We start from the raw sequence: 26,989 nt of genomic DNA, 5'->3' as shown, positions 1-26,989 counted from the left end.
ATAAAAGCCCTGCTGTAAGCATGCGATAGAAATAGAACAGTCGCATCTAACAGAGTTAGGCAATGGGCGGAGCTTAGCGGGCCTGATAAATAATAATTATCCCATTTAGAACTCTCCAGTGTGTACTTTTTAAGTTTATTATCTATTTAAGCTTATTATTGTCTTTATATGGGTTCTTAATTATTATCCAAACATCTATTATATTATTATTATCCAAACACACGCATTGTTATCACCGGTTACCCGTTACATTTTTCAGCGCTGGTGAGGATGGACCAATCACAGGCGTTTGTGATGAATAAATTATTTTAAAATATTTTTTATAGATATTATTCGGAAAATATTCTGTTCGTATGAAATGTACTAACCATTTTAAGTAACAATTTGAATCTATCACATTTCAAGTGAAATGGTTTAAGATCATGAAACCGGAACGCGACTGAGCGGAGGATTCGCTTTCTGAGCCCCCACGCGCCCCCTTCAGGAAGCCTAATATCCGTGTCATAACAAACAATTAAAGAAATATCACTAAACCCGTAATATGCAAGTCAAGCGCATTACTTGATCTACGTGGACGAGCTCTCTGTCTCCTCCTGCTGCTCTGCTCTGAATCCGCGTCTGTAAGTCATCAGCATCAGTCCAAGATAGCGGACAGTCAGGAAGCCAGCGGTAATGAAAGGAAGCAGAAAACACCCGAGATAGCTCGATAGAAACCAATCTGACACCGTAAGTGCCATTATTTAATTGCGAAATGCCTTAACCTAAAAAAAGCATAAACAATTCAACTTTTCACTAATAAAATGTCCAGCGAGTTTCGCTGTAACGTCTGGCATAGACTACACTGTCAAATGAAAGCTAATGAAATTAGCCTCATGTATCGAGATCAGCCACGCTTTCGAAGCACATTTCTGTAATGCGATGTGGCTTGCCATACAAAACCATGTATATTTTGAGCGTCCCTTTAATATAGTGACCTGTTAATGCCTAACTGCCCATGTTGTTTATCCTTAGTAACGAGTTTATTGGAGAGCTGATCTGCCAGTCACTGGCTGTGTCTCAAGCCCTACTGAGCTGCCTAACTAGACCCCTAATCGAATCATTCCCAAAAATGGTAACTTAGTCAGCTCACTAGGGTTTGCGACATAGCGGTATCGATATCTAATATGATAGAGCGGTCATCTCCGTCTAATGTTTAATCTTTCATTTTTCCAGATGTCCTATTTAAAGGGGCTCCTCACTAGCTGCCTTGTGTTGGCGAGTGTGATGTCCTGGGCCAAGGCAGTGCCAATAAGCCTAGATAAAACTAAGGTGAAGCTCCCAGAGGAAACCGTCAAAGAGCCTCCCCAGAGTGTGGTAAGATATATTTGATCAGCTAATTACATAAGATTTGGCAGCAAGTTATAGTAGGTAGTCTTGGAGTGTGAGGATGCATAAATATGCATGGTTATTTCTGTGGCAACAAGCTCACAATTCTGAAAGCATTTACTCTCAAAGAAAAAAGCACACTACTGTATTCAATACATTTAAATTTGTAGGACACTGGACTACATTATGACCGCTATCTCAGGGAAGTTATCGATTTCCTTGAAAAAGATCAACATTTTAGAGAAAAGCTTCACAACACAGACATGGAAGATATAAAGGTAAGAATTGCATAAAGGCATGGCTTTATTTGTGTTGTGTTGTACAATACAAAGGTCACACAGAGCTAATCTGTTCGCTTCTGCTGATTTCAGCAAGGGAAGTTGGCTAAAGAGCTTGACTTTGTCAGCCACCATGTGAGAACCAAGCTGGATGAACTTAAAAGGCAAGAGGTCAGCCGTCTGAGAACCTTGATCAAAGCCAAGCAAGATATTGAAGGAGGGAATGGTAAGAATGGCTGTAAAAATAATTACAGTTGAATAAATGCTTGTGGTATTTCTCCTACATACAGTAGGTGTAACTGCACATTAATAAATGAACAGACCTCTGAACACTTTTTCTCTCATTTATCAGATATTGCAGTAGATCACCAGGCATTACTCAAACAGTTTGAATATCTGAACCACATGAACCCACACACATTTGAGGTTGAGGATCTGGACAGACTCATCAAATCGGTATGTTATTACTTAGTTACCCAGCTTCCATCATATTTAATGTGATTCTGTGGCTGTTACCTTAAGGCAGGGGTGCCCAACCCTGTTCCTGGCGATCAACTGGCCGGTAAAGTTCAGCTCCAACTCTAATCAAACACACCTGAAGTAACTAAACTAATTAAGGTCTTCAGGATCGCGTGAAAATTAAAGGCAGGTGTATTTGATTAGAGTTGGAGCTTAACTTTGCAGGACAGTCGATTGCCAGGAACAGGGTTGGGCACCCCTGCCTTAAGAGAATCCTTACGGTCAAGAACGAAGCTGCCAAATATATTTAGCAGTTAGAATACATTTCTTTTAGCATAAAAATGAGGCAAATATATTATAAAAATAATAATACATTTCCATGACTTAATAGATAGTTTAAAAAAAATCTTTTCACAGTGATTTAGAAAAATACACTAAAGAAATTTAAATGACTTTTCTAGGCCTAGAAATTACAACTGAAAAAATAAAATGTTTCTATGAAAGAGGGACTAATATAACTTAAATAACACTAAAAATAAAGCATTAGTCTGTACTGGTTGAAAATATTTTTGAACTGCGTTCTACAAATACACACTCAAAGATTACTGGAATCTTATATATGCACTTAAAAAGAACAGCATGTAATACTCCTTGTTTTAAATCCAAGATCCAAGAAACATCTCATGGCCATTTTCCTTCTTTTTGCATTCATAAGATAACTGAAGACAAAAACATGTCAAGCAATTATATTTGTCATATTTATGATCTTGCAATATAGGCTACAAAAGATCTAGAGAACTACGACAAGGAACGGCATGAAGAATTTAAAAAGTACGAGATGATGAAAGAGCATGAGAGACGGGAACACCTGAAGACACTCGACGAGGAGGGCAGGAGGAAAGAAGAGGAGCACTATGAGGAGATGAAGAAGAAACATGCTGATCACCCTAAAGTCAATCACCCCGTAAGTCTTAACTTATCTTAATGTTTGTGATTTAATTGAGGATATGCTCATGTTTTTCGGATGTTCTGGTCCATAGGGTAGCAAGAATCAGCTCAAAGAAGTGTGGGAAGAGGCTGATGGCCTTGACCCTGAAGACTTTGACCCCAAAACATTCTTCAATCTGCATGGTAAAATATTTTTGACAACTCAGATGAATCCTGGATATGAGAACGTTAAAATGGCATGCTTAATATTGCTCTTTTTTTTTTTTTGTATTGCAGACACAAACGGAGATAGCTTCTTTGATGAACAAGAGCTGGAAGCCCTGTTCACGAAAGAGGTACGCAGTGTAATTATAGCAGTTGCATAATTCACCACAGAATAAAAACAAAACGCATATAGTGATTGTAGTTATAACATGCTCTGCTATTATATTGTAGCAAATGAAATGGCTTCTATTGTGATGATTTTTTTCAGCTGGAGAAAATCTATGATCCAACTAATGAAGAGGATGACATGATTGAAATGGAGGAGGAGAGGCTGCGAATGAGAGAACATGTCATGAACGAGGTTAAATCATGATTATAATAATGGGCCAATTCTCTTTGTATGACTTGACTTGGCAACTTCAGGAAGATTGACAAATCGCTTGTGGGGGGGTCATTCTTCTAAATCTGTGATCTTCTGGCCTTTACAGGTTGACTCTAATAAAGACAGACTGGTGTCCTTAGATGAGTTTCTGGTTGCCACAAAGAAAAAAGAGTTTCTTGAACCAGACAGCTGGGAAGTGAGTATGGTCACATGCTTAACAGATATTTACACCACTGCTTAATATTACCCATTAATTCATGCTTTCATGTTGGATGATTGCCTAATAGCTTAGTCCTTTAATTAATAAGGGACAACTTAATTATTACCTTGGATGACCCCAGACTCTAGAACAGAACCAGGCATATACTGAAGAAGAGATGAGAGAGTTTGAGGAGCACTTGACCAGGCAGGAGGAAGACTTAAATCTGAAAGCAGTTGACCTTCAGAAGCAGAGAGAGGACCTGGAGCGACAGCAGGAGCAGCTCAATGCTCAGAAAATAGAACTGCAACAGGTGACTGAACTGATTTGTCTCATACCTGCTCATTGAATAAAAAAAACAAAAACAAGAAGAGTCATTTAAAACAAGTAAATGAAAAAAAACTGTTCTGTGCATCTTCCTTATAAGGCTGTGGAGCATATGGAGCGGTTAAAAACACAGAAGGTTCCACCTCCACCTGAGATGCAATGTAAGTAATACTTTCACTTCAGACATATAACCAGATACATGTGAAAGTTACACTGGCTAGCTATTCTTACACAGGGTTTTAAATGTGAGATTCACTGACATGTTATTCTAGGTTAACAGTATTGTGAAGGTTAAAGAAGCGCTATATCAGTTATTGTATGCAGTGGGTTAACATGGTTTCCAATGTCGTGGCTGCATATTGTTAAAGCACAAAAAAACTTTAAACATTACATTTGAATCTAAAACCTTATTTTAAAAGCAACATTCTTGGCAAATATACTTAAATGTAACACATTTTCAATGTAAAATTTTTGGCAAATGCACTGGAGTTTTAAACATTACATTTAAATGTAACCTTTTATTCTTGGCAATGATACAAAACACTCTAAATCTCTTATGACAGTGGAAGGGAATGCTTTCCCTGAGTCACTAGGACATGATCAGCCTCCTGTGCCCCCTGAGCACCAGCCTCTGCCCCCAGGACACCAAGATATCCCTCTAGAACAACAACAACATGATGTAACCAAAAATCAGCAGGATCTAGGACAGGAACACCAAAATATACCCCAAGAAAACCAGCAACTGCATCCAGGACACAACAGCCCACCCCATGATTCTCCACAGATGCCCCTCGACCACAACAATGTGCCATAGAACGGTCATATGGTTTTTCCTGCGTGAAAACTGACCTAGCACCAGAGACTTCAACAAACAGTACCTCCTGCCCAGTCAATGATTACCTGCTTTTGTGTACTGCGGTTTTAACTAGTACGGAATTGGCTGGTTTTGTAAGCATAATACATTTAATGCAGACTTTGCCATTTGATATAAGTGTTTGATTTCTTTTTGTTATTGAAAATATCTTTTTCATATGTTGTGGATATTTTATTTTCCAGCACAGTGGATTGGATGTGTACGCTTTTGTTTTGCACATTTATTTTTCTGAAATTTTAATGGCCATGAAGAGCTACTTTAAACCTAGTTGTGTGGTATCAGAGTATTGCTGAATTATACTGGAAGTTTTTAATTGATTAGGGCTACTCTGGAATTTAAATGTTGCTTACAGTGGGAACTTTGAGAGTAAGGTCAATAAAAAAATCTATTTGAGAAAAAAAAAAGCTTTCTTTTATGAACAACAACCGTCACATGCTATTACTTAGGGTAAAGGAATAGTGCAAGTTCAGTACAAATTAAGCTTGATCAAAGCAAAAATGAAGGTTACAGTGAGGATTATGCAATGATATTGAATGGGGACAATTTCTGGAGGATTTAAAAACAAATGTGAAGAATTTACCAGTATTTTCACAAATGCACTTACATTAATTCAGTTCAATTTGTGTATTGAGTTGTAAAGATGTGTAAATAAGCTTTTACATTTTTGTTTATGGTATTTTGTTAGAATGGCGTCAATTAAAGTTGTACAATTTTTAATAACTTTACACACAAGGGTTGGGATGCATTTTCCCCCCACACTAATTGCTTACATCCTCTGCTAATATTATTGAAACTGTTCTTGTGCTAATTACTTTTTTTTTTTTTTTGCTAATCAACATGATGCCACAAGTGCGGTCTCCTGAGCGTAACTTGTACTGAACCAACACTAGCTTCACAGGTTTCCTGTTACGCTATACTTAACCAGTCAAAAACCACTGGAAAAAAAAGACATTTTTAAACCTATGCTTTAAGATATTAAATGCACAAAGTGTTTTATGGCTTCAAAGAAAATTCTGTCTGCTCTTATGTAATACCTAATATGTGTGAATAACTTTTAAAGTGTCTTGTCCTTCAAAAATCATTTATTAGTTAGCATTAATTCTAATCAACATTGATTGGAAGAAATACAATGAAGCAGTCATTCAGCCACATACAGTACAATGCATTTCCTGTAAACCATTTGGCTGAGCCAAAAAAAGAGAAAAATCATGTTACAATACAGTACGTACAAGTACATTTTTCACATTCACTTAACAGTTCGTTTTGGCCAAAAACTAAGTGCCTTTGGTATACGGTGTACTTCACATTCATAATCTAGCGGCTGTTCCCAGCTACTAAGTCGTCATTCCACCAAGCTCAATTAAAATCCAGACACCCATAATCAAAGGCACGTGTTCTGTTTCAAATGTGTAAAGACTGTGCAATAGCATATGATTGAGAGAAAGCTTTGAGAGCTCTGAGCAATTACAGCTCTGGGAGTGCTATAGTCTCATTGATACTGTATTTTTCCCAAAACCATTGGTTGTGTCCTTACTTGCTAAGATGCAGTCATCTAACTACATGGTCTGGAGTGGCACGGCTCGTGTTTGAGAGTCCAAATGGGTGGAGGAGATAAAAGGGTGGAACAGGGCTGATAATGGCTAAAGGACTAGGTTTAGCTGGTCTGTTGGGCAGCCATGGGACCCATTCCTCTGCTGGACCGATATGATCCCCCTCGTCCTGAAATCCAAATACATCAGAAAATCAATGTGGAGTTAAATAGTCTAGTCACATTCAATGATGTTTTTAGGGCCAATTACAATGAGCACTTTCCATGCTATTCAAATGGTATTGTGTTCATAAAACACCCATGAAATATGTACATAATGTATCTTATACCACAAGTGTTAAATGCAAACCATCAATCCCAAAACTGCAACAACAGATTCATCAGAACAGCTCCATATATCATTATAGCATTTAAATACTCTTACAGTTGGACTGTAGTGCAACATGCAACAGTCTGGATGTTCTTAACTAGACTTTGAAAAATCAAAAATTAAATGGCATTATAGAGATAAAAAGCACTGCAAATGTAATAAACAAACCATCTTAAGCAGAAATTAGAGCAAATGTCAGAAGCAACAAGTATTCTCAACAGGATTCTCTGAAATAGTCACATGTAGCCCTCTTTTAGCTTTCCTAAAATTATGTACAATCCAACAAATAGCTGCTAATGTCCAGATCACACAAGATTATTTAACAGCATAGTTTGCCTCAAAATATATCTGTATTTTTTGCCATATAATTTTTGCCATGGCAATGTGCCACAATCGCCCTCATATAATTCCAAACCCATATTTTTTCTTCTGATGACAAAAGGAAATATTTTGCCACATGGTTTTTATACAATGAAAGTGTATGGAACCAGTAGCAGTAAGAATCAAGTGACCAAAAAATATATAGATAACAGTTTATAAAACTTTTATATTTAGCTTTTAAAGTAAACTTTGTGTTTTTGTCATGGTCACAATTGACTTCAATTGTGTATATATATATATATATATATATATATATATATATATATATATATATATATATATATATATATATATATAAAAAAAGCAGTGTCAATATGTTAATGATTTTTTTTCATCCCTTTCCGTAAAACAAAAATGCAGGTTTGGAACAGAATTCTTTTTTTTTGTGAACTATTTTTTGGCTTGACAGAAGCAGGAAAAGCAGTGCATTGGCTATGGATTGATTTGGAACAGCATCATAGAGGCAACCTTAGGGCCATTTTGTTGCATTAATGCTTCGCGCCTAATTCAAAGAAACTTTTAATCTTGTTGGAAAGCAGGATATAGTACATGACGCAAGAGGCAGAAAAGCAAACGGCAGAGTTGCAGAAAAAAACCGACCAATAAGCGGACCAATCACCTGCCTCCCCTCAAGAAGACTACAGGAAACTAAGTCAACCTTCAACTCTTTAGTAGACAAAGTATTAGGGTCACAGGACAGGTGAGAGGATTTTCGAGCATGGAGAGCAAAAAGAAAGCAGCGGCAGACAAGCAGGTAATGCAACACATCTTTATTGAAACGTTCTCTCAAGGAGTGACATGAGCATACAAAGGGCAGGACAGCTGAAGAAAAAAAAAAAAAAAAACTTCAAATGAAATGGGGTGAACAAAAAACAAACAACAAATGCCTTCAGTAGCCTATAAACAGGCAAAAACCAAGTATGGGAGGGGGGACAGGCCAACAAAATATCAAAAACACTCCTATGGTTTGAAACCGACAGTGGCAGTTATCTTTTTGCATTTTATTTTATAAAAAAAATAAATTAATGAAAATCTTTCAAGTTTACAGGAATATCTATGTTTTAAACACAACCTGGCTGAAAAATCACAACACTGACAGTTTCAGCTCTCCATTGTGTCTGTAAAACACATTAGTATATTAAAACTATCAAAGCGTGCTTACTTGAATCAATAAGCCAAAAAACAAAAACAAAACAAAACCACTGATAGGAGTAAAAATATGGGCTGGGGAAAACATTCTCAATAACTGAATGTTCAAAGTGGCCAAAAAGAAACAAGTCTTCCCAAAGATTTTAGGATCGCATCGCTTGAGCATTACCTCGAGAGCAACCTCGAGGTCCCTGGGTAGCTCCTCGCTTGAAGCTTTGCTGATATCCATCCTGAAAAGAAAAAATACGGGACTTACTCTATTATGGTAATGCATATATGACTTCTCAAGTCTCCACAAATCCACATGCTATTTGTTTTCTTGAAGTTACCCGTTGGTAGGTGTTGTTGGAATAATCTCGTGGAGTGCTGAACTGAGGTTGACCGTATCCGGTGTTTGGAGAGTTGGGAAATGGAGCACGATACCCATCGTATCCACCTAAACATTTAAAAAAAATAAATAAAAAAAAGTTTTGAGATATTTTACACTGGATTTTTTCAGATTTTACATTGAATTTCAGACTAGCCTGTCTTGTCTCACCTCTAAATCCATTTGATGGTCCACGGTAGCCGTTCAAAGCCCCTCTGGGATTTCTGGGTCCAGCTCGTGGCATTGCTCTGTTGCTGTAAAAGGACTGACCCGGCCGCCCAAACCCGGTGCCCTGCCCTGAGGGCTGCTGAGATGCAGACTGGTGTCCTCCTGCAGATGGAATACCTTGGTCTTGAGAATGGAAAGGGCCAACTGCAAAGAAATAAATTTATAGTAGTTATAGTAGTTTACACTTTTAAAACTATAAAATGGCACGAATGTAGCAGCAATTCTCTTACCTGACTGGAGAGCTTCTTGAGGCATTTCCTGTTGTTCAGCAGGAAGGGTGCCTTGTGCACTGAAACCTTGACCGTAGCTACTCTGATACTGGTTGGAAATCTTCTGAGAGTCCATCTCATTGGTTGGAGGAACTGGAGCGTTCATATTGAACACCTAACGGAGGAGACAAAACATGTAAGCATATACAAAACTAGCATGTAGCTTGTAGGAAGTTGACATTTATTTGGTCGTATTATGCCATATCAGCTAATAAGGCTGTTTTTTCTTGGCACAAACTGGTTTTAAAAAATAAACGATTAGACATTTAAAAGGAGATAAAGGATAGACATGGAATTTACAATAAGATAAAAATGCAAAGATTGTTTTGGTGCACTAGATGACGGTTTACTAAGCACATCCTTTAGAAAACATTTTTCAAATGTTCACTGACCGACAATAACGGCTCATCCACAAATGATATACAACAGGCTTGAACATGATAAACTCAAAAGGTTCATATCCTTTTAAACAAAACAAGCCTGTCAAGGGCCATTCACACAGAATGCGTTCTTGCATGTAAAAAGGCTAGATGTGGGGCAGTGGAAAGAAATAAGCCTAAGGTATAAAGTTGTGTTTTTTTTTTTTTAGAACACTGCATCATGTGTGAAACACTGCAAAAGATGCAAGACATGAGCAGAACAATCAAATGTGTCAGCGTAACACTTGTTTACATAGAAAACCAATGGAAAAACAGCGCAATGTAATGCAAAAATGTGTTCTTTGCGAACGGCCCCTTCCACAGCATGAAAAACAGAACAGAAGCAGAATGGAGAAACAAACTCTGAGGGGGTGAGTTTGGAGAGGGTGGGGTAGACAGTTTGAGGCCTACCGCTTGCATGGACTGGAATGGAGCTGCGTTAACGTTTATGCCACTGTGAAGGGGTTTGGAGACAGGCTGAAACACCTGGGGCTGAGAGGAAGGGGCGGGGGTCTGCTCAGACGACAGGGACATGGAGACCTAGGGTGTGTATATCCTACATCACTCACATATCTAAGCCATAGTGTACACACAGCATCTGCGAAACCACTGGTGTGTGTGCAGTTACCTGCAGGGGGTCAATGGAGTCTGTCTGTGATCGGGGTTCAGAGTTATGAGGGGTCTGATAGAGAGGGGGTGTGGAGGAGTAGGCTTCCTTTGGATCCGAGACCATCGGGACCTGGAAGGCCAAACAGTTTTAAGACAGTTTTCAGGAATGCCATTTCAGACAGAAACCACTTGAAAGCATGTTTCCGCTAATTGAACTTACTTGCGTGGTTTCAGGCTGCACAGAAAGAGCATTGTGTTGGGGTAGTCGGGATTCTGTATGAGCAAAAAAAAAACATTGAAAGCGTAACATTTTATGATGTTACTGACAGGAAATAAAGTGGTACACATACAGAAAAAAAATAGAATAGTTAATCCAAAATTCTTTAGTTACTCAACCTCATGGGGTCATCAAATGTTTTTTAAATTGTGCAATGCTAACATTTTTTTGAAACTATTAAAAATTGTTTTAAGTAATTGAAAAAGCTGAAATAAAATTAAAAACCTAACTTCAATTATTGGAAACGTTGCCCTGGCAACAAAGACAGGCCACATGCTAAACGATTTTCAAATCTTAACTGATTTTAAAACCATGGGATAACACAGACATGAAGACAGTTTCAACTGATTTTTAGCCTTAAAATGCACACACTAGACGATTTGACCAGACCGTGAGACCACACACACTTGTTGACTGTACTAAGAACAATTTCACAGTGACACGAGATCTCAGACTGGCGAGATCAAACGAGACTAGAGAAGAAAAACTAATGGAGAACAATCGACATTGTCAGCTGGCTTTTTTTTGGCATCTTTACTATAGAAACACGCAACATCAGGTAGGTGATGTTTGCTCGCTCTCATTGGCTATCGCGGGTATCACATCAGAGGCAGCCCAAGCAGTAATATATCAAATATATTCGATATTTATGATTTGAATTCAGGGATGCCGTCAAGATCGGGAGCAGTGAAATAATCATAATGACACCACACAATAGAGTATATTTTGGACAGAAATCATTTGCGACAAGTCTTGAATCTGGCCACATCCCCTGATGATTCGGGGGAGCAAATCGAACTTAAATCGGCCTTATAATTAAAAAAAAAAATCTATTGTGCAGCCAGCCTAACTGAAAGAAGATGAAATACTAAAATTGCTTAAAAAGGTACCAAAAGCCCAAAAATATCAACAACCTTAGCTAGAATATAAAAACTAAGACTAATTCTAAATAAGGCTAACAAGGTGTCCCTGTTACAGTGTAATTATACATTTAAGTACTGAGTAATATTAATTACATGCACTTACTATTTTTTAACAACTAAGATGGTGCCGCTGATGGCAACTATTTGTGCGTTGCTCTTCAGTGTTTGTACTGTTTTTGTTTGTTTTTCCTGTTTTTTGTTTTTCAAATACGATCAGTTTTACCAGGGATGACCTGCTGAACATTTGGCAGAACACACCACAAAATCTTTTACCGGATTTTGATTTTTCAGACGTTTTGCTGGACATTGTAGTTGGCGGAGGCGTAGCTCTGGTCAAACGCTACAGGAGACGCAGACGGGTGAAGCGAGCCGGCGCGCTCGTGAAGCTTCGACAGAGCGGATTTCGAACGCCGTTGTCTAGCATCCATCTGGCGAATCTCCGCTCTCTACCCAACAAAACGGATGAACTCCTGCTCTCCCGGACAAACAAGGATTTTTCTAACTCTGCTGCCCTGCGTTTCACAGAAACCTGGCTAAATGGCGACATACCAGACAGTGCGATTCATCTGCCTAATTTCCAGCTGATCAGAGCAGATCGGGATGCGGAATCAACAGGGAAATCTCGCGGCGGCGGGACATGCTTTTATATGAGAGGTGGTGTACAGATGTAACTGTGTTAAAGATGATGTGCTGTTTAGATCTAGAAACGCTCTTCATTAACTGCAAGCCGTTCTACTCGCCGCAGGAGTTCTGCTCGTTCATTCTCGTGAGTGTCTACATTCCACCGCAAGCGCACGTGAGCTCAGCTTTACAGAAACTCGCTGATCTGATCACAGAGAGTGAGCAACAACACCCAGACTCTGTTTTAATCATTCTCGGGGACTTTAATAAAGCAAATCTCTCCCGTGAACTGCCAAAATACAGACAGCTCATAACATGTCACACCAGAGACAGTAATATACTGGATCACTGTTACACAGCGATAAAGGACGCATATCACTCGGTTCCACGGGCAACTTTAGGACTCTCTGATCACTGTTTGATTCATCTTATTCCGACCTACAGGCAGAAACTTAAATCTGCAAAGCCTGCATTAAGATCTGTTAAAAGATGGACTAATGAGACAGAGCGGGTTTTACAAGCCTGTCTCGACCTTACTGATTGGAGTGTTTTTGAAGCTGCTGATGATCTGGACGAGCTCACAGAGACTGTAACTTCATATATCAGTTTCTGTGAGGATGTGCATTCCTACCAGGACTCATCTAATCTACAACAATGACAAACCATGGTTCACTGCAAAACTCAGACAGCTCCGTCAGGCCAAAGAAGATGCTTACAGAAAGGGAGATAAAGTATTGTACAAACAGGCCAAATACACACTGGAAAAGGAGATCAGAGTGGCAAAGAGGAATTATTCTGACAAGCCAAGGAAAAAATGATCTTCCAGTGATCCTGCTTCAGTGTGGAAAGGTATGAAGGTTATCACCAGCTACAAGACACCATCCCCCAGCACTCTGGAGAATCAACAACTGGCAGATGACTTGAACGAGTTTTATTGTCGTTTTGAAAAATCTAACCTCAGAAGACTACAGAGGGTAGTCTGTACTGCTGAGCGAATCATTGGTACAACCCTCCCCACTCTCCAAGAGCTGTACTTATCCAGAGTGAGCAAAAGGGCTGGTAAAATCACTCTGGACCCCTCACATCCAGCACACAACCTCTTTGAACTGTTACCGTCTGGTCGACGCTACAGAGCTCCGAGCACCAGAACGACCAGACACAGGAACAGTTTCTTCCCTCAGGCAATCCATCTCATGAACACTCAACAATAAACGTAGAACACACAACGATACATTATCCATTCACCACACTCACTTATTTTTATTTTCTCATTTTTAATTTGCACATACTTGACCTGTACATACATAGTTGTCTATATAATATATTGTGTTTTTGCTGCTTTGTACATTGTCTATTTGGATATTTGTATATTATTCTTTTATTATCTGTGTCCTGTCCTGTTGCTGTCTTTCTGTTGCACTGTGGAGCTTCTGTCACTACAACAAATTCCTTGTATGTGTAAACATACTTGGCCAATAAAGCTCATTCTGATTCTGATTACTATATGGTTAAGAGTTAGGATTAGGGTTTGGCTTAGGGTTACTTGCATGTAATTATGCAAAATTAAGTGTTATTATAATAGCAAGTACATGTAACGTGTAACAAGGACACCTTAAAATAAAGTGTTACCATAAATGCTTTAATTTTAATTAAATGATCCTAAAATACCACCACATTCTACCCTTCACCATAGCTCTCAAATATGACAGATTTGGACAGATATTATTTATTGGATATTTGGTCATAAAATCCAAAAACCAAAAGAATCTGATGATGTGATTGATGCACAACCTGACACGATTGTGAGTAAGTAAGAATTTTTGCTTTTAGAGCAAAGTATTAAAATCTGTATACCAACCTGGTGGACAGACCATCTGCGCAGGTTTCATGGGCTGCGCCGACACAATAGCAGGATCTAGAGGCGGTCCCTCAAACTCCAGCATGGAGTCCTACGTTACATTACAGACGAGTTAGAAAAGACCTCTGCAACCCTTGAAGTGCAATGAATGACAAATTCCGTTTTTTACCTGCATGAAGTTGAAGGTACCCTGCATTTGAGCCATGAGATCTTGAACTGCCTGCTTTCGGACCACGGGATCTGTTGCAGGGGGAGGGAGGACGGCGTTCAGTGTGTGTGGTTCTGAGCTGACCAGAGCCGGGCTCATGGCTGCAGGTGGCTGCTGTTGTTGCTGTAGGGCACTAACTGCCTAAAAAAAGCAATGATCACAGTGTAAACACCATTTGGCCAAAGGTTGCTAACAATTCTGGTGCTTTTTTTGACAAATCAGGTCTACTATACCTGAGAACTTGTGTTCCACTCTGCTCCTTGTTCTTTGTCACTGCTGCTGTAGGAGGCTTCTGGAATGAACTGCCTGTTTACAAACTATAAGGAAAAAGAAGTGTGGGTCACTGAGAACATATGACTGCAGTTGTGTCATTTGGAAAATGTTTTCTTGCCTTGCACAAAACCAGAATTTACATAAAGCATGCACATTAAACAGGGCTTTTCACGCTGCACTTAACATCGGTCCAAACACCATTTTTAAACCCCAGGTAATGTTTCACACTTGTAATTTAGAAGCAGGTTAGCATTGCTTGTTACCTATGTTAGGAAACCCTGCTCGTAAAGCAGGGTTAACATAGCTTTTGCCAAACTTATGTCAGAATGTTTCAGCTAGATGCTTAGCAGCAGACACTAGCATTCTCAGCTCTGTCAAAATAAAAGTTTGATGAACTGGCCAAACAGGAAAAACGTATGACAATAAAAAATGCACGATAAAAAGTGAAGCAAGATAACCCAGAATTCCATTCACCTGGGGTTTAGAACGTCCCAGGATTCACTATTTCAAGTGTGAAAAGCCCTAAAGTGTAGTAATATAAATTCACACCTCTGTTGCTTCAACCTCAATAGTTTCTGTGTATTCTTGAGCGCTTCCCTCTGTGAAAAGACAAGAACATCGATGCGAGCTGTCAGCTGTGCGAGGAAGCATTCCTTTGCTCTGAAATTTGATGGCTTTGTTTTTACCTGGCTCAGCAGGGTGTTCCTCACTCTCTGAAGACTCCACTGCTGCAGCCCCCGTCTCCTCTTCACACACTCCATTCTGATGTGTTTCAGCACGATCAAAGTACCCACTTAGCAGCATCTTGTCCAAGCTTTCCTTAAGGGCTTTGTCTGTTCAAGACACAAAAAACAGGTTAACATATGGAGTCAATGTATAGCAAGGCCCAGTTAGTCTGCTGGCAGATGTTAACTACATCATTTGAACTCAAAAGACATTTTTCTTCACTGCAGATAACTTCAATATAGCGCACAAAAATGGCAACAATATCAGCAAACAAGGTCTCATAGGCTGAGTCTGCTAAATTTGATACTATCATGATTCCCACCCTTCTCTGTAGGAATACGCAGGCAGGCCCTGTCCATCATTAAAACCTCCAGCTGAGAGGCTTTGTGCAGACCACTGGCTGCCTGCCCAGCTGCTGACGTGGGTCACAAGTCAGCACGAAGCATTGCTGACCCTTCATGGGGTTGAGACAGAGCACAGCTTTCAAAAAACATGGCAAGTGCCACCATTCATAGAGAGGCCAAGAGAGGGATGGCCCCATTGGTATTCAGACTCACTGGAGAGCAAAAATTGGTTTGATTAAACAGTTGGCATTGCTCAAAACCATTCTGACAATTGTAAATGCAGTTGTAAAAAATATATTTTGACAAAAATGAGGACAAGCAGTGACTGGAACAAACAAAAGAATCTTACAAACTATTTCTTTTTAACTTTCAGGAAACACCCTCAAACTCACTCTTGCGTTACCAAGAATCAGATTCACTCAAGCTATGAATAGTTCAAGAGACCGTGTTCACAACCAACTCCCTCTCAGAATTGTGAAACATTTTTGGATTATGTTCGAAATAAAGCAGAGACCTTTAATGTCATGCAAGTCGCACAATTCTAAATTATACTTCACTCATTTGACAATGTTAAAAATGTACAGGACTCAAGTGACAGTTAAAAAAAAAAATACACATTTACAATAGAGCTTTGTTTAATAATAATGTTATTCTTTAATAAACAAATGGTGCTTTTTTTAAACACACACATAAAAAAACTTATTTATTTATTCATTCCTATACGTATAAACCATTACAGTTTAAAAAGTAAATATTGCAGGTCCAATTGTCCAGCTAAATTGACTGTAAAGTCAAAAAAAAAAAAAAACATTGCTTACATGTGGTTCCAGCCACAGCTTTATCCCTTCCTTCCAAAAGTTCCCACAAATGCATGGATGCTTCCTCAAACTGCTCGGCCAGCCTAGAATCAAAAATCATTTTGATAAAACACTCTAAATCTACTAACACAAATGAACTGAACAGCATAAATTAACTGTCCTCACCTTACACTAGAGTCCCGTTCAGGCCCAATTAGCTTGTAGAACTCGTCCAGGCCCGTTAGCTCTGACTCTGTGAGTACGGGGGCGTCCCCACTGGACTGAGTCAGGTCCTGCCTCACGCTTTCTTCCCCCAACTGCTCCAGCAGGTACTGCACCTCCAGCACTGCCTTCAGTCGCTTGCGCTCCACCTCCTCCCTCTTCAGCTGCTCCCGTCGTGCCGCCTTTTTCACTGTTTTCTGGATCTACAAGAAAACAATCAAAACATTTTTAATATAAACTCAGAAAAACAAACTGAGGCAAGCTTGTGTACCACAGCATTTTTGCTTTGTGCGGACAGAAATACTGCATTGCATCAACGCTTCTAGGCTAGATAGTAGAAGTAAAAGTAGATGCTGAGATGAAACTGAGGTTGGGCGCCAAGTACAAAACTGGGTCATGTTAGGTAAACTTCAAACAAAACACACACACATACCTCCACATTTAAAGCCAGGAAGTTCTTCTGCAACTCATGGGCAAAGTCCAAGTTGTGAGCCACCTCCGGAGCTTTAGATAAAGCCTCCTACACATGAAACAAAGAAGCATATGTATTTAATACATAAAGGAACAGAGCTAATATGTGAACACAAAGGACTAGAATGGAATAGAGTATACTGCTCATACCAGCTGATCCTGGTTGAGACGTTCTCCTTTGTTCTTCCTTGTCTGGTAGTCATCCAGCTTGCTCTTAACAGAGAGTTTGCTCATGTTAATGGTGAGGAGTGGAATGCAGATTAAAATGTAAATTCCACGTAAGTCATAAGATGCACGCATCTTTATGTAATGCTGACACAATTTATGCATTTATACCACTGAGCAGTCTGTTTTCACTCTATATTTCTGGTTGAGGCTCATAGTAAACTAAGACTCACCAGTCATATGCTATTTTTTATATCAAATAGGATATTCATTAAACTGTACTACACTAAAATTACAGAAACCCAATGATTTAAGAACAGTCTTAATGTGCAAAACTAATTAAATTCATATTTTACATTTAACTGCATTACTGACATGTATGATGTGACAACATCAGCTAAAAAGTATTATGAAAATAATTGGAGATGATAGATTTCCAAGTGAAATAGGATATTCAATGTTGAGAAAAAAATGGATGAGATGGGACTTGATCTTATCCATCATTAACTGATTTGTTCATACAAAGTGGCCATTTCATGCTATTATTGCAGTTGATTGTGGTGATCAACTGACCTACAATAACCACTTTATAAAGGCATTTCGACAGACACAATGGACATTCAATGTCCATTAAATCAATCATTATTTGCTGTCATTACCCAAATATTCATTGATTTTATGCTAATCTGCATTATATCACTGGATCAAGTACTGGCAAGATTTTTAGCAAAGCTTTTGATGAAATATCGTAAAAAAAGTTCTCTTTAGAATTACATGTACTGATAAACTATACACAATATTCCCAGGACTGGTGTATTAAGTAAGTAAATATGGTCAAGCTTGATTTCACGTTAACTATCAGTTACCTTTTTCTTTTCCATGTTGCGAACCTTCTTGTCAATTACACCAAGTACTTGCTTGAGGGCTTCAGATGGCGCAGAGGCCAAATCTGGACTGGAGGAGTGAACAGCATTGTCTCCAGTGGTCACTGATGGCATCTGTAAAGATAAAGCCAAAGAATATTTGTGGCCACTTTGCTCAGATGACAAAAATAATTAAGACTTGCAAAATAATTACCAACATAATGCATGAAAATCAATCATACTTAATCTATTGTCAATGATATACTAACTACACAGGTCAAACATATTCAGATTTAGTTTTTCTAAAACTAAACCAGCGTTTATGGTCCAGAGAGCAAACAAAGGTCTATCAGTTATCCCAAATGAAGACTCAGAAACCCCCATCTGTCTGGGATGAACCTCAATTTTCCCAATCCATCAATTCTGATAAAATCGAAGTGCCACTCATCCACAATAGATCAGAAAGAGAATTACATTTTTGCAGCACATGTAGTGTAACTTGGCGTAACTTAATCTTAAAAAGCTTTTAAGTCTAGCAGACTCCAATCATTCTTGTTGGCCGGATGGTCAGCAGCACATCCCTTGAGCTCTATTAGCTGCACGTATTAACACACAACAGAAGAACTGAGCAATCAGCCATCACATAACACACAGACGTAAACACATAAACACAAAAGCACTGTTAGAGGATCATACTGTAATCGTGTGCTATTAGATTCTCTAAGTTAGCGGACTATGAGCGTTAGCCGCTAGCTTGAGCTGCTCATCGCTTTCATGGATGCAGAACACTGACAATCCTTATGATGGTAGCGTCTTACCTTTACTTTCAATGTTTTGAAAGATATATTTGTATGATACAGTTGGATTTCAGTGTTTTAGATGTTATTTTCTGTAAGTAAAACTGACGCTCCCCGGCAACTCCAGCAGCTCCGCGAGTTTCGTCTTAACAATGCAGAAGCGCTGAAGGACCCTTTTAGGTGGCTGTGTTTGTGCCTGAACTCATCTCCAAGAGCAGGTAATATTTAGAAACAGATGTAATAGATTAATTGACTTTTGTAAAAAAAAAAAATATATATATATATATATATACACAGGTGCTGGTCATAAAATTAGAATATCATGAAAAAGTTGATTTATTTCAGTAATACCATTCAAAAAGTGAAACTTGTATATTAGATTCATTCATTACACAGAGACTGATATATTTCAAATGTTTATTTCTTTTCATTTTGATGATTATAACTGACAACAAATGAAAGTCCCAAATTCAGTATCTCAGAAAATTAGAATATCAATTAAGACCAATGCAAAAAAAATATTTTTAGAAATGTTGGCCAACTGAAAAGTATGAACATGAAAAGTATGAGCATATACAGCACTCAATATTTAGTTGGGGCTCCTTTGGCCTGGATTACTGCAGCAATGCGGCGTGGCATGGAGTCGATCAGTCTGTGGCACTGCTCAGGTGTTATGAGAGCCCGTGTTGCTCTGATAGTGGCCTTCAGCTCTTCTGAATTGTTGGGTCTGGCGTATTGCATCTTCCTCTTCACAATACCCCATAGGTTTTCTATGGGGTTAAGGTCAGGCGAGTTTGCTGGCCAATCAAGAACAGGGATACCATGGTCCTTAAACCAGTTAATGGTAGCTTTGGCAGTGTGTGCAGGTGCCAAGTCCTGTTGGAAAATGAAATCTGCATCTCCATAAAGTTGGTCAGCAGCAGGAAGCATGAAGTGCTCTAAAACTTCCTGCATTGACCTTGGGCCTCAGAAAACACAATGGACCAACACCAGCAGATGACATGGCACCCCAAACCATCAATGACTGTGGAAACTTTACACTGGACCTCAAGCAACGTGGATTATGTGCCTCTCCTCTCTTCCTCCAGACTCTGGAACCTTGATTTCCAAAGGAAATGCAAAATTTACTTTCATCAGAGAACATAACTTTGGACCACTCAGCAGCAGTCCAGTCCTTTTTGTCTTTAGCCCAGGCAAGACGCTTCTGATGCTGTCTCTTGTTCAAGAGTGGCTTGACACAAGGAATGCGACAGCTGAAACCCATGTCTTGCATATGTCTGTGTGTGGTGGTTCTTGAAGCACTGACTCCAGCTGCAGTCCACTCTTTGTGAATCTCCCCCACATTTTTGAAAGGGTTTTGTTTCACAATCCTCTCCAGGGTGCGGTTATCCTTATTGCTTGTACACTTTTTTCTACCACATCTTGTCCTTCCCTTCGCCCCTCTATTAATATGCTTGGACACAGAGCTCTGTGAACAGCCAACCTCTTTAGCAATGACCTTTTGTGTCTTGCCCTCCTTGTGCAAGGTGTCAATGGTCGTCTTTTGGACAACTGTCAAGTCAGCAGTCTTCCCCATGATTGTGTAGCCTACAGAACTAGACTGAGAGACCATTTAAAGGCTTTTGCAGGTGTTTTGAGTTAATTAGCTGATTAGAGTGTGGCACCAGGGGTCTTCAATGTTGAACATTTTCACAGTATTCAAATTTTCTGAGATACTAAATTTGGGACTTTCATTAGTTGTCAGTTATAATCATCAAAATTAAAGGAAATAAACATTTGAAATATATCAGTCTGTGCGTAATGAATGAATATAATATACAAGTTTCACTTTTTGAATGGTATTACTGAAATAAATCAACTTTTTCATGATATTCTAATTTTATGACCAGCACCTGTATATATATATATATATATATATATATATATATATATGAAAATATGTAATATATATGACGGAGTATATATTTAAAACTTTATAAAACCCAATAAATATCTGACAAAGTATATATACACATACTTATTCATATAGTAAATATGCAATATGCAATATGGGTGACGGAGTATCTGTTTAAAAATGTATAAAACCCAATAAATATCTGACACACACAAAAAAAAAATATATATATAAATATATATATATATATACATATACAGAACATATAAGAAAATATCAATGTATATACGATACATATACATATACATATATATATTTATATATACTTTGTCAGATATTTATTGGCTTTTATCACTCTTTGAGTGTGTGTTTATTGGGGTTTTTACATGTTGAGTGTGTGTGTGTGTTTGTTGCTGCCAAGTTTGAATTCAATCGGGGGTGCGTTTCCCAAAAACTTCGTTAGCTAACTTTATTCGCAAATTCCACTGGTAACGAGTGAACTTGCAACCACATGTTGCGCACCCCAAAAGAGAGAGAGAGAGTTATAAAATAATAATTCCCGTTCACAATTTTGAAAGCGTTTTCTTTCAATCATTTCACTGTTGAAGCAGGGCCGGTGTCCTGACATTTTATCCTACCCGTCAGATTTACCCGTCAAACGAGTTACTGTGCCCCACCACTTTCCATCCTCCCTCCTCCTTGTTGAACGCGATCGATTTTGAAAGCGAAAGTACTGATAAAACAGCGCACATAAGATAGTGCCGCCACCCCTCCTCGTCCGATCATTACTCCAGTCACATATCCTTCAGAAATCATTCTGATATTCTGATTTGCTGCTAAAAAAACATTTATTATTATGATGATGTTGAAAACAGCTGAGTAGACTTTTTCAGGTTTCTTTGATGAATAGAAAGGTCAGAAGAACAGCATTTATCTGAAATAGAAATCTTTTGTAACATTATAAATGTCTTTATCATCACTTTTGATCAATTTAAACCATCCTTGCTAAATAAAAGTATTAATTTATATCATTTATTTTTCCAAAATAAATAAAAAAATAAAATAAAATAATAATTATACTGACTCTATAAGCTTTTGAATAGTATAGTGTATAATGTTACAAAAGCTTTTTATTTCAGATAAGTGCTGATCTTTGGATCTTTCTATTCATCAAAGAATCCTGAAAAACTGTACTCAACTGTTTTAAATATTAATAATAATAATAATTTAAAAAGGTTTCTTGAGCAGCAAATCAGCATATCAGAATTATTTCTGAAGGATCCTGAGACACAAGACAGGAGTAATGATGCTCAAAATTCAGCTTTGATCACAGCAATCAATTACATTTTACAATAAATTCAAATAGAAAGCGGTTGTTGTACATAGCAAAACTATTTTGGATCAAATCAATGCAAGCTTGGTGAGCAGAAGAGGCTTCTTAAAAAAAAAAAAAACATTCAAAATCGTACTGTTTAAAAACTTTTGACTGGTAGGTAATATACCTACCAGTATACCAACGATATATATGAAGTGACATTCAGCCAAGTATGGTGACCCATACTCGGAATTCGTGCTTTGCATTTAACCCATCCAAAGTGCACACACACAGCAGTGAACACACACACCGTGAACACAGTCGTGGTATTGAGGGTGGAGAGAGCGCTGGACATTCACTCCCCCCACCTACAATTCCTGCCGGTCGGAGACTCGAACCCGCAACCTTTGGATTACAAGTCCGACACTCTAACCATCAGGCCACGACTTCCCCTATATATAGATATAACATTTCTGTCCCCCTCACTTCTGAAATGATGGCTACGCCCCTGATAAAATGGTACAATAAATGTCTAAAAATATTTCACCTCAAAAATTTGGCCTTGCTGCAAAACGATCTGTGTTATTAGGTTTCCTCCACTAGAGGCCAGACATAGACTGGAGCTGTGCAGTGATTCAGGCAAAAGCTCTGTGAACATGACTCATTGATGGTTACAAGCTTCTATGACAAATAACGATTGGGTGTGTAAGTCATAGTGAAACACCTTCCACCGAGGCAATATCCTTCACATAGACACTAATGTTAAATATACATTATTATCATTTAAATGTCTATGGTAACACAAAACATGTATTATTATGATATCTGTTCACAGATGATATAGTTCAGTGGCTTGAAATATTAGATATCTTCTATGAAAATCATGTCTTGCTATAATGTGCAGGGATACTCTCTTTCCTGATTCGGTATGTCTGATGGCCACAAACTTAAGTTGCCCCGCCATTTAGTGTGCTATAGTCTCACCGCAAAGTGGAGTGGTAAGAGAACCCTTTTGTCTGAGGAATAAGGAATTTATTTGCACTGACGGGAAGGGGACTTTTTTTTGAGCCTGTAGAAAAATGACAACCAAGAGTGATGTAGCCACCCACAGACATGCAAGGCTGCACACATGTATGTGTCTCTCATGTATGGCCTCCTGGAATGAATCTTTTATGTGGATGTCTGTGTTCTCTGAATAATTATCTCTGCTTTATCGGTCAAAATCCCTGATCAGCGCCAATATTTGCACACATATGTCAGGCTGCGCTTGTGTCTTGCCCAAATATCTGGGTCTGCCACCATCAATATTAATGATGTTTTATTGAAGAGCTGGTAAGCTTCTTTCTGTGTCCCATGTCCTCCAAAAGCTTTTCAAGAGAGTCCGTTTCTGCATCTTTTCCATAAGAGTGCTTGTATTAAAAATAAACCACACTGACTAGTCTCTAGTGATATCATATTGTCATTGGTGAATCATGAATTGACACTGTGAAAGAACTGTACTGTCCTACCAATGTAATGCATATAATGCTATATAAATCACTCACTATAGAGCTCAAAGCTCAAACATGATCCCATCAGGGGATTTGAACAGCTCTGTGTCTCTTCCAGGATTCAGTAACTTATGAAAGCTGTGTGTGGGATTTACTGTCGTTATTGACATCAACACATTATTTATGGTACGAACATGTGCATAAAATTTGTAGACAAACTCGATTGCAATTTTGGCACATTGCAGCAAGGCATATATTTTTAGTGACTTAGGAAAAGTTAGTGCAAGTGGTGAAGAAAACTGTCTCTATCAGGAATTACCTAACAACAAGAGCTTATATGTAACCAAAACTTATAAGTTATCTAAAAATATATATTTTATGTGGCATTTTCAGACCATTTTAATATTTTGTAGGTGAGGACATTCTAAGACGGGTGTTCAGCTTTTTAATGGTGGATAGAGAGACAGAGATAAATAATTTAATAGAATAAACATTCGTATTATAATAATTATTGATATACTACCATTCAAAATTACGGGGTCAGTAAACTGTTTTAAAGAAATAGCAAGGACTCATTAATTTGATTGAATGTGTTAGTAAAGCCGATGCAAAAATCGATTTCAACCAAATGCTGTTCTTTTGAATTTTCTATTTATCAAAGACTCCTGAAAAAATTTTATCACAATTTCCACAAAATATTAGGCAGCACAACTGTTTTCAACACTGATAATAATAATAATAAGAAATGTTCCTTGAGCGCCAAATAAGTAGAGTGATTTCTGAATGATCATGTAAGACTAAAGACTGGGCTAATGGAGTAACAATTCAGCTTCACAAGCCTAAATATTTTGCTGAATGTTTTTGAATTTATATTGTATTTTTCACAGACCATAGTTTTAGATCAAACAGTGATAGACTGTGGTCCATAGACACAAAACAACCAAGGATCATCTTCATTAGCCCTCCTTCTTTCACTCTGTTATCTCATTTTCACTAATACAAGCTGACAGGAGAGATATGCAGACTGGAAGACTGAAGGGGAAGATAATTGCATCCATGGTTGCCGTCGCCGCCATGTTATTTCATTTGCGTGTGAGGTCCCAGAGAGCATTTAAATCTGTCGTAGTCAGGAGTGGGAGAGATGGCAGCAAAAGACACAAACAAATGGTAAGCGTTTGGATTGTGAAAAGATCCCAACCACATGAAAGAGCTCGATTACTGGTCTCTCTGCACAGTTGATGAGCCCAGAAAAAAAGTAAAGTGAAAGCTGGGGGTGAAAAAAGCAAAGAGAGATGCAAAGTCATTGAGGCCACTAGCAAACGTCTTGGAAGCAAGACTTGATGATGGCCCACAAATCTCCAGGCAGAGTAGTGACATATGGAGCTACAAACAGGCTGAAGCTGAGCCTGAGCCAGGAGCAGCATCTCAGATGCAGAGAGTTATGATGGCACTCAGCACTGTGTCCAAAAATGTTTGCTCCATCATGTTTCACATGGGAAACGAGAGACAGAGAATGACAGAGACATCGCAGCGAGTTCAGAAATTCTGACTTTGCTCATAAAATCATAAACCTGTTCTCTGTTTTGGTTACACTGAAGATCGTCAGTGTTGCCTACAATTGTGTCCACCTGTGATGATACTGTATTTCAGCGTGTCCTTGAAAACACTGGCTTTAAACGGAACACAAAACAAATGCACAAGCCAAAGACGGATTTGCTTGAATACAATAATCACTGGAGTTCATCAGACTAATATGTAGCCATGTGAGAGCTGTTTTCATCTTAGCAACCTGAATGTAAACAGAGAAGAAACCTCTAATAAACTGCATGAGAACGTCTGGATTCAATGCCCGTTCCATTCAACCGGTATCCCCTAAATCATATCAAAGACAGACTTCTTGTAGTACCAGTAATCATTACAGCATCCATTCATCGGTGAGCAGTTGTTTACTGCATGTATATACTCAAGACATCAAGTTGCACACCTATGTGTCAGAGAGAATGGCAAAATAATCTTAAACAGAAGATGGCGCTAATCTCTCAAAAGACACTTTTTTTTACTTAGGAGAATGTAAACGAACAGCAGGGTAAAAATTATTACCATCATAGAAAGAAAATAAATGTAAAAACATAGATATTGTATGATTGAACTATCACTGATGCTTACAACATACTTTACATCCATCAGTGCTTCCTAACTGAGGCCCTCAAGGGGACCTACAAGCTTTAAATATTTAACATACATAATATTAACATTTAATAAACACTTTTATCCCAAATAAATAAATTTTCATTCAAGATATGGCCTACATTATATTAGTGTGTTCCTTGAAAATGAAACCTTTGACCTCTGTGTTTTGCTAGCAATAGCAGAGATGAGAGGAAAAAATAAACGGGTCAGGGGAAGATGATGATTTTGCTTAATGGTGTCTAACAGAAATGTTGTAATGATGAGAAGCAGATAACCGAACACAACTTTACTGTCATGACCCGGAAAACAGTAATAACTTCCTGCATATCAGTCAAATTTATTGACATCAGAATGGCTATGATTTGGCTTCAGGTAAAGACAGCTGTGCTGATATTTCAGACCAACAGCACATTATGTGAGTTTTAGTGCATTTACAGCACAGTAAAATAAGTTCAAAAATTAAAAAGTGACTTTTATGCATTTGCCCTACCAAAAAAAAAACATTTCTAACATCCAAACAAAATCAAACCATGATCAGCCATTTCCAAGCATTGTTTCCGAAGGATCAGTGTCGAATTTGCTGAATTCTAATTGGTTGAGTAAACGATTCAGTGACCCACTCATTAAGAATCAGAACTGTGTATGAAATTACGTTTTATGACCCCCTCAGAAATGATCAGTTGTCACCACCTTCTAGTGTAAAAATGTAATATGTTCTGTGCACTGCCCACGTATTTCTGCTAAAATCTCAGTTTCCAGGATGAAGTTCTTCCAAAGTAAACTGTGGAAGTAGCAATCCATTTCTGTCATATACTATAATGTTTTATATTCTATATATTTTAACTACAGTGAACATAACATTTTGTATATTATATTAAAACATAACTTCCAATGTGTTTCAGAGGCTTTAAATACCTTACCGTAAAGTTGGATTTTATTAATATTTCTGTGTCTTGCTGTTTGATATTTCCTTGAGGTATAAATTTGTGCTTAATTTTCTCACAATTTCTATACACTGCACTCTACCTGAAACTGCAGTGGCCACTGAGGTTAAATGTGTAAAGAATCATGTATAGTCCATACACAGACTGACAGCCTGTCAGTTCAAGGACAGAAACTAACTGTTTCATGAACACAACAAATTCTTAGTCAATAACTAGACATCTGAATAAACAAAT

At 38.2% G+C, this 26,989-nt stretch overlaps 2 protein-coding genes across 6 annotated transcripts; one reads left to right on the top strand and one right to left on the bottom strand.

Annotated features, from left to right (window-relative positions):
- The first annotated feature begins 454 nt into the window (after positions 1-454).
- LOC306875272 (nucleobindin-2-like) lies at positions 455-6,039 on the top strand. Its single transcript, XM_079425745.1, has 13 exons — positions 455-726; positions 1,213-1,353; positions 1,536-1,643; positions 1,737-1,869; positions 1,996-2,099; positions 2,881-3,066; positions 3,143-3,233; positions 3,327-3,385; positions 3,523-3,615; positions 3,743-3,832; positions 3,978-4,148; positions 4,263-4,323; positions 4,726-6,039. The coding sequence occupies exons 2-13, from the start codon at positions 1,213-1,215 to the stop codon at positions 4,974-4,976; spliced, it is 1,488 nt and encodes a 495-aa protein (XP_079281871.1). The 5' UTR covers positions 455-726; the 3' UTR covers positions 4,977-6,039.
- LOC306875239 (caprin-1-like) lies at positions 4,542-19,104 on the bottom strand. Of its 5 annotated transcripts, XR_013784725.1 has the most exons (20): positions 18,944-19,104; positions 18,129-18,260; positions 17,248-17,310; positions 17,060-17,146; positions 16,591-16,829; positions 16,426-16,508; positions 15,224-15,370; positions 15,087-15,136; positions 14,498-14,581; positions 14,226-14,405; positions 14,057-14,147; positions 10,598-10,650; positions 10,397-10,507; positions 10,180-10,308; positions 9,311-9,464; positions 9,024-9,224; positions 8,815-8,921; positions 8,655-8,715; positions 6,571-6,755; positions 4,542-4,820 (listed from the first exon to the last, which is right to left on the bottom strand). XR_013784725.1 is itself a non-coding variant. In XM_079425722.1 (19 exons), exons 2-19 carry the CDS (start codon positions 18,258-18,260, stop codon positions 6,691-6,693), a joined length of 2,037 nt encoding a protein of 678 aa, XP_079281848.1. In that variant the 5' UTR covers positions 18,944-19,104; the 3' UTR covers positions 5,864-6,690. The 5 variants fall into 5 exon arrangements, 4 of the variants coding, with proteins under 4 accessions (XP_079281848.1, XP_079281850.1, XP_079281847.1 ...); XM_079425722.1 differs by lacking the exon at positions 4,542-4,820 and having other exon boundaries at positions 5,864-6,755; XM_079425724.1 differs by lacking the exons at positions 4,542-4,820; positions 10,180-10,308 and having other exon boundaries at positions 5,864-6,755; positions 18,944-19,097.
- Positions 19,105-26,989: the final 7,885 nt, after the last annotated feature.

The sequence above is a fragment of the Barbus barbus genome, assembly GCF_936440315.1.
Source record: "Barbus barbus genome assembly, chromosome: 1".
NCBI lineage: Eukaryota > Metazoa > Chordata > Actinopteri > Cypriniformes > Cyprinidae > Barbus > Barbus barbus.
The sequence above is the reverse complement of the archived record's forward strand: the minus strand, read 5'-3'. Positions and strand labels throughout refer to the sequence as shown.

Bases quoted from the DNA above. Each gene is read 5' to 3' on its own strand.
- LOC306875272 (XM_079425745.1), top strand. From the start codon at position 1,213: ATGTCCTATTTAAAGGGGCTCCTCACTAGCTGCCTTGTGTTGGCGAGT. The intron at 3,067-3,142 runs GTAAGTCTTAAC...TCTGGTCCATAG, and splicing joins ACCCTAAAGTCAATCACCCC to GGTAGCAAGAATCAGCTCAA. The intron at 3,833-3,977 runs GTGAGTATGGTC...GGATGACCCCAG, and splicing joins TTGAACCAGACAGCTGGGAA to ACTCTAGAACAGAACCAGGC.
- LOC306875239 (XM_079425721.1), bottom strand. From the start codon at position 18,260: ATGCCATCAGTGACCACTGGAGACAATGCTGTTCACTCCTCCAGTCCA. The intron at 17,311-18,128 runs GTAACTGATAGT...CTCTCTGTTAAG, and splicing joins GCAACATGGAAAAGAAAAAG to AGCAAGCTGGATGACTACCA. The intron at 14,582-15,086 runs GTGTGAATTTAT...TTTTCCTTATAG, and splicing joins TTGAGGTTGAAGCAACAGAG to TTTGTAAACAGGCAGTTCAT.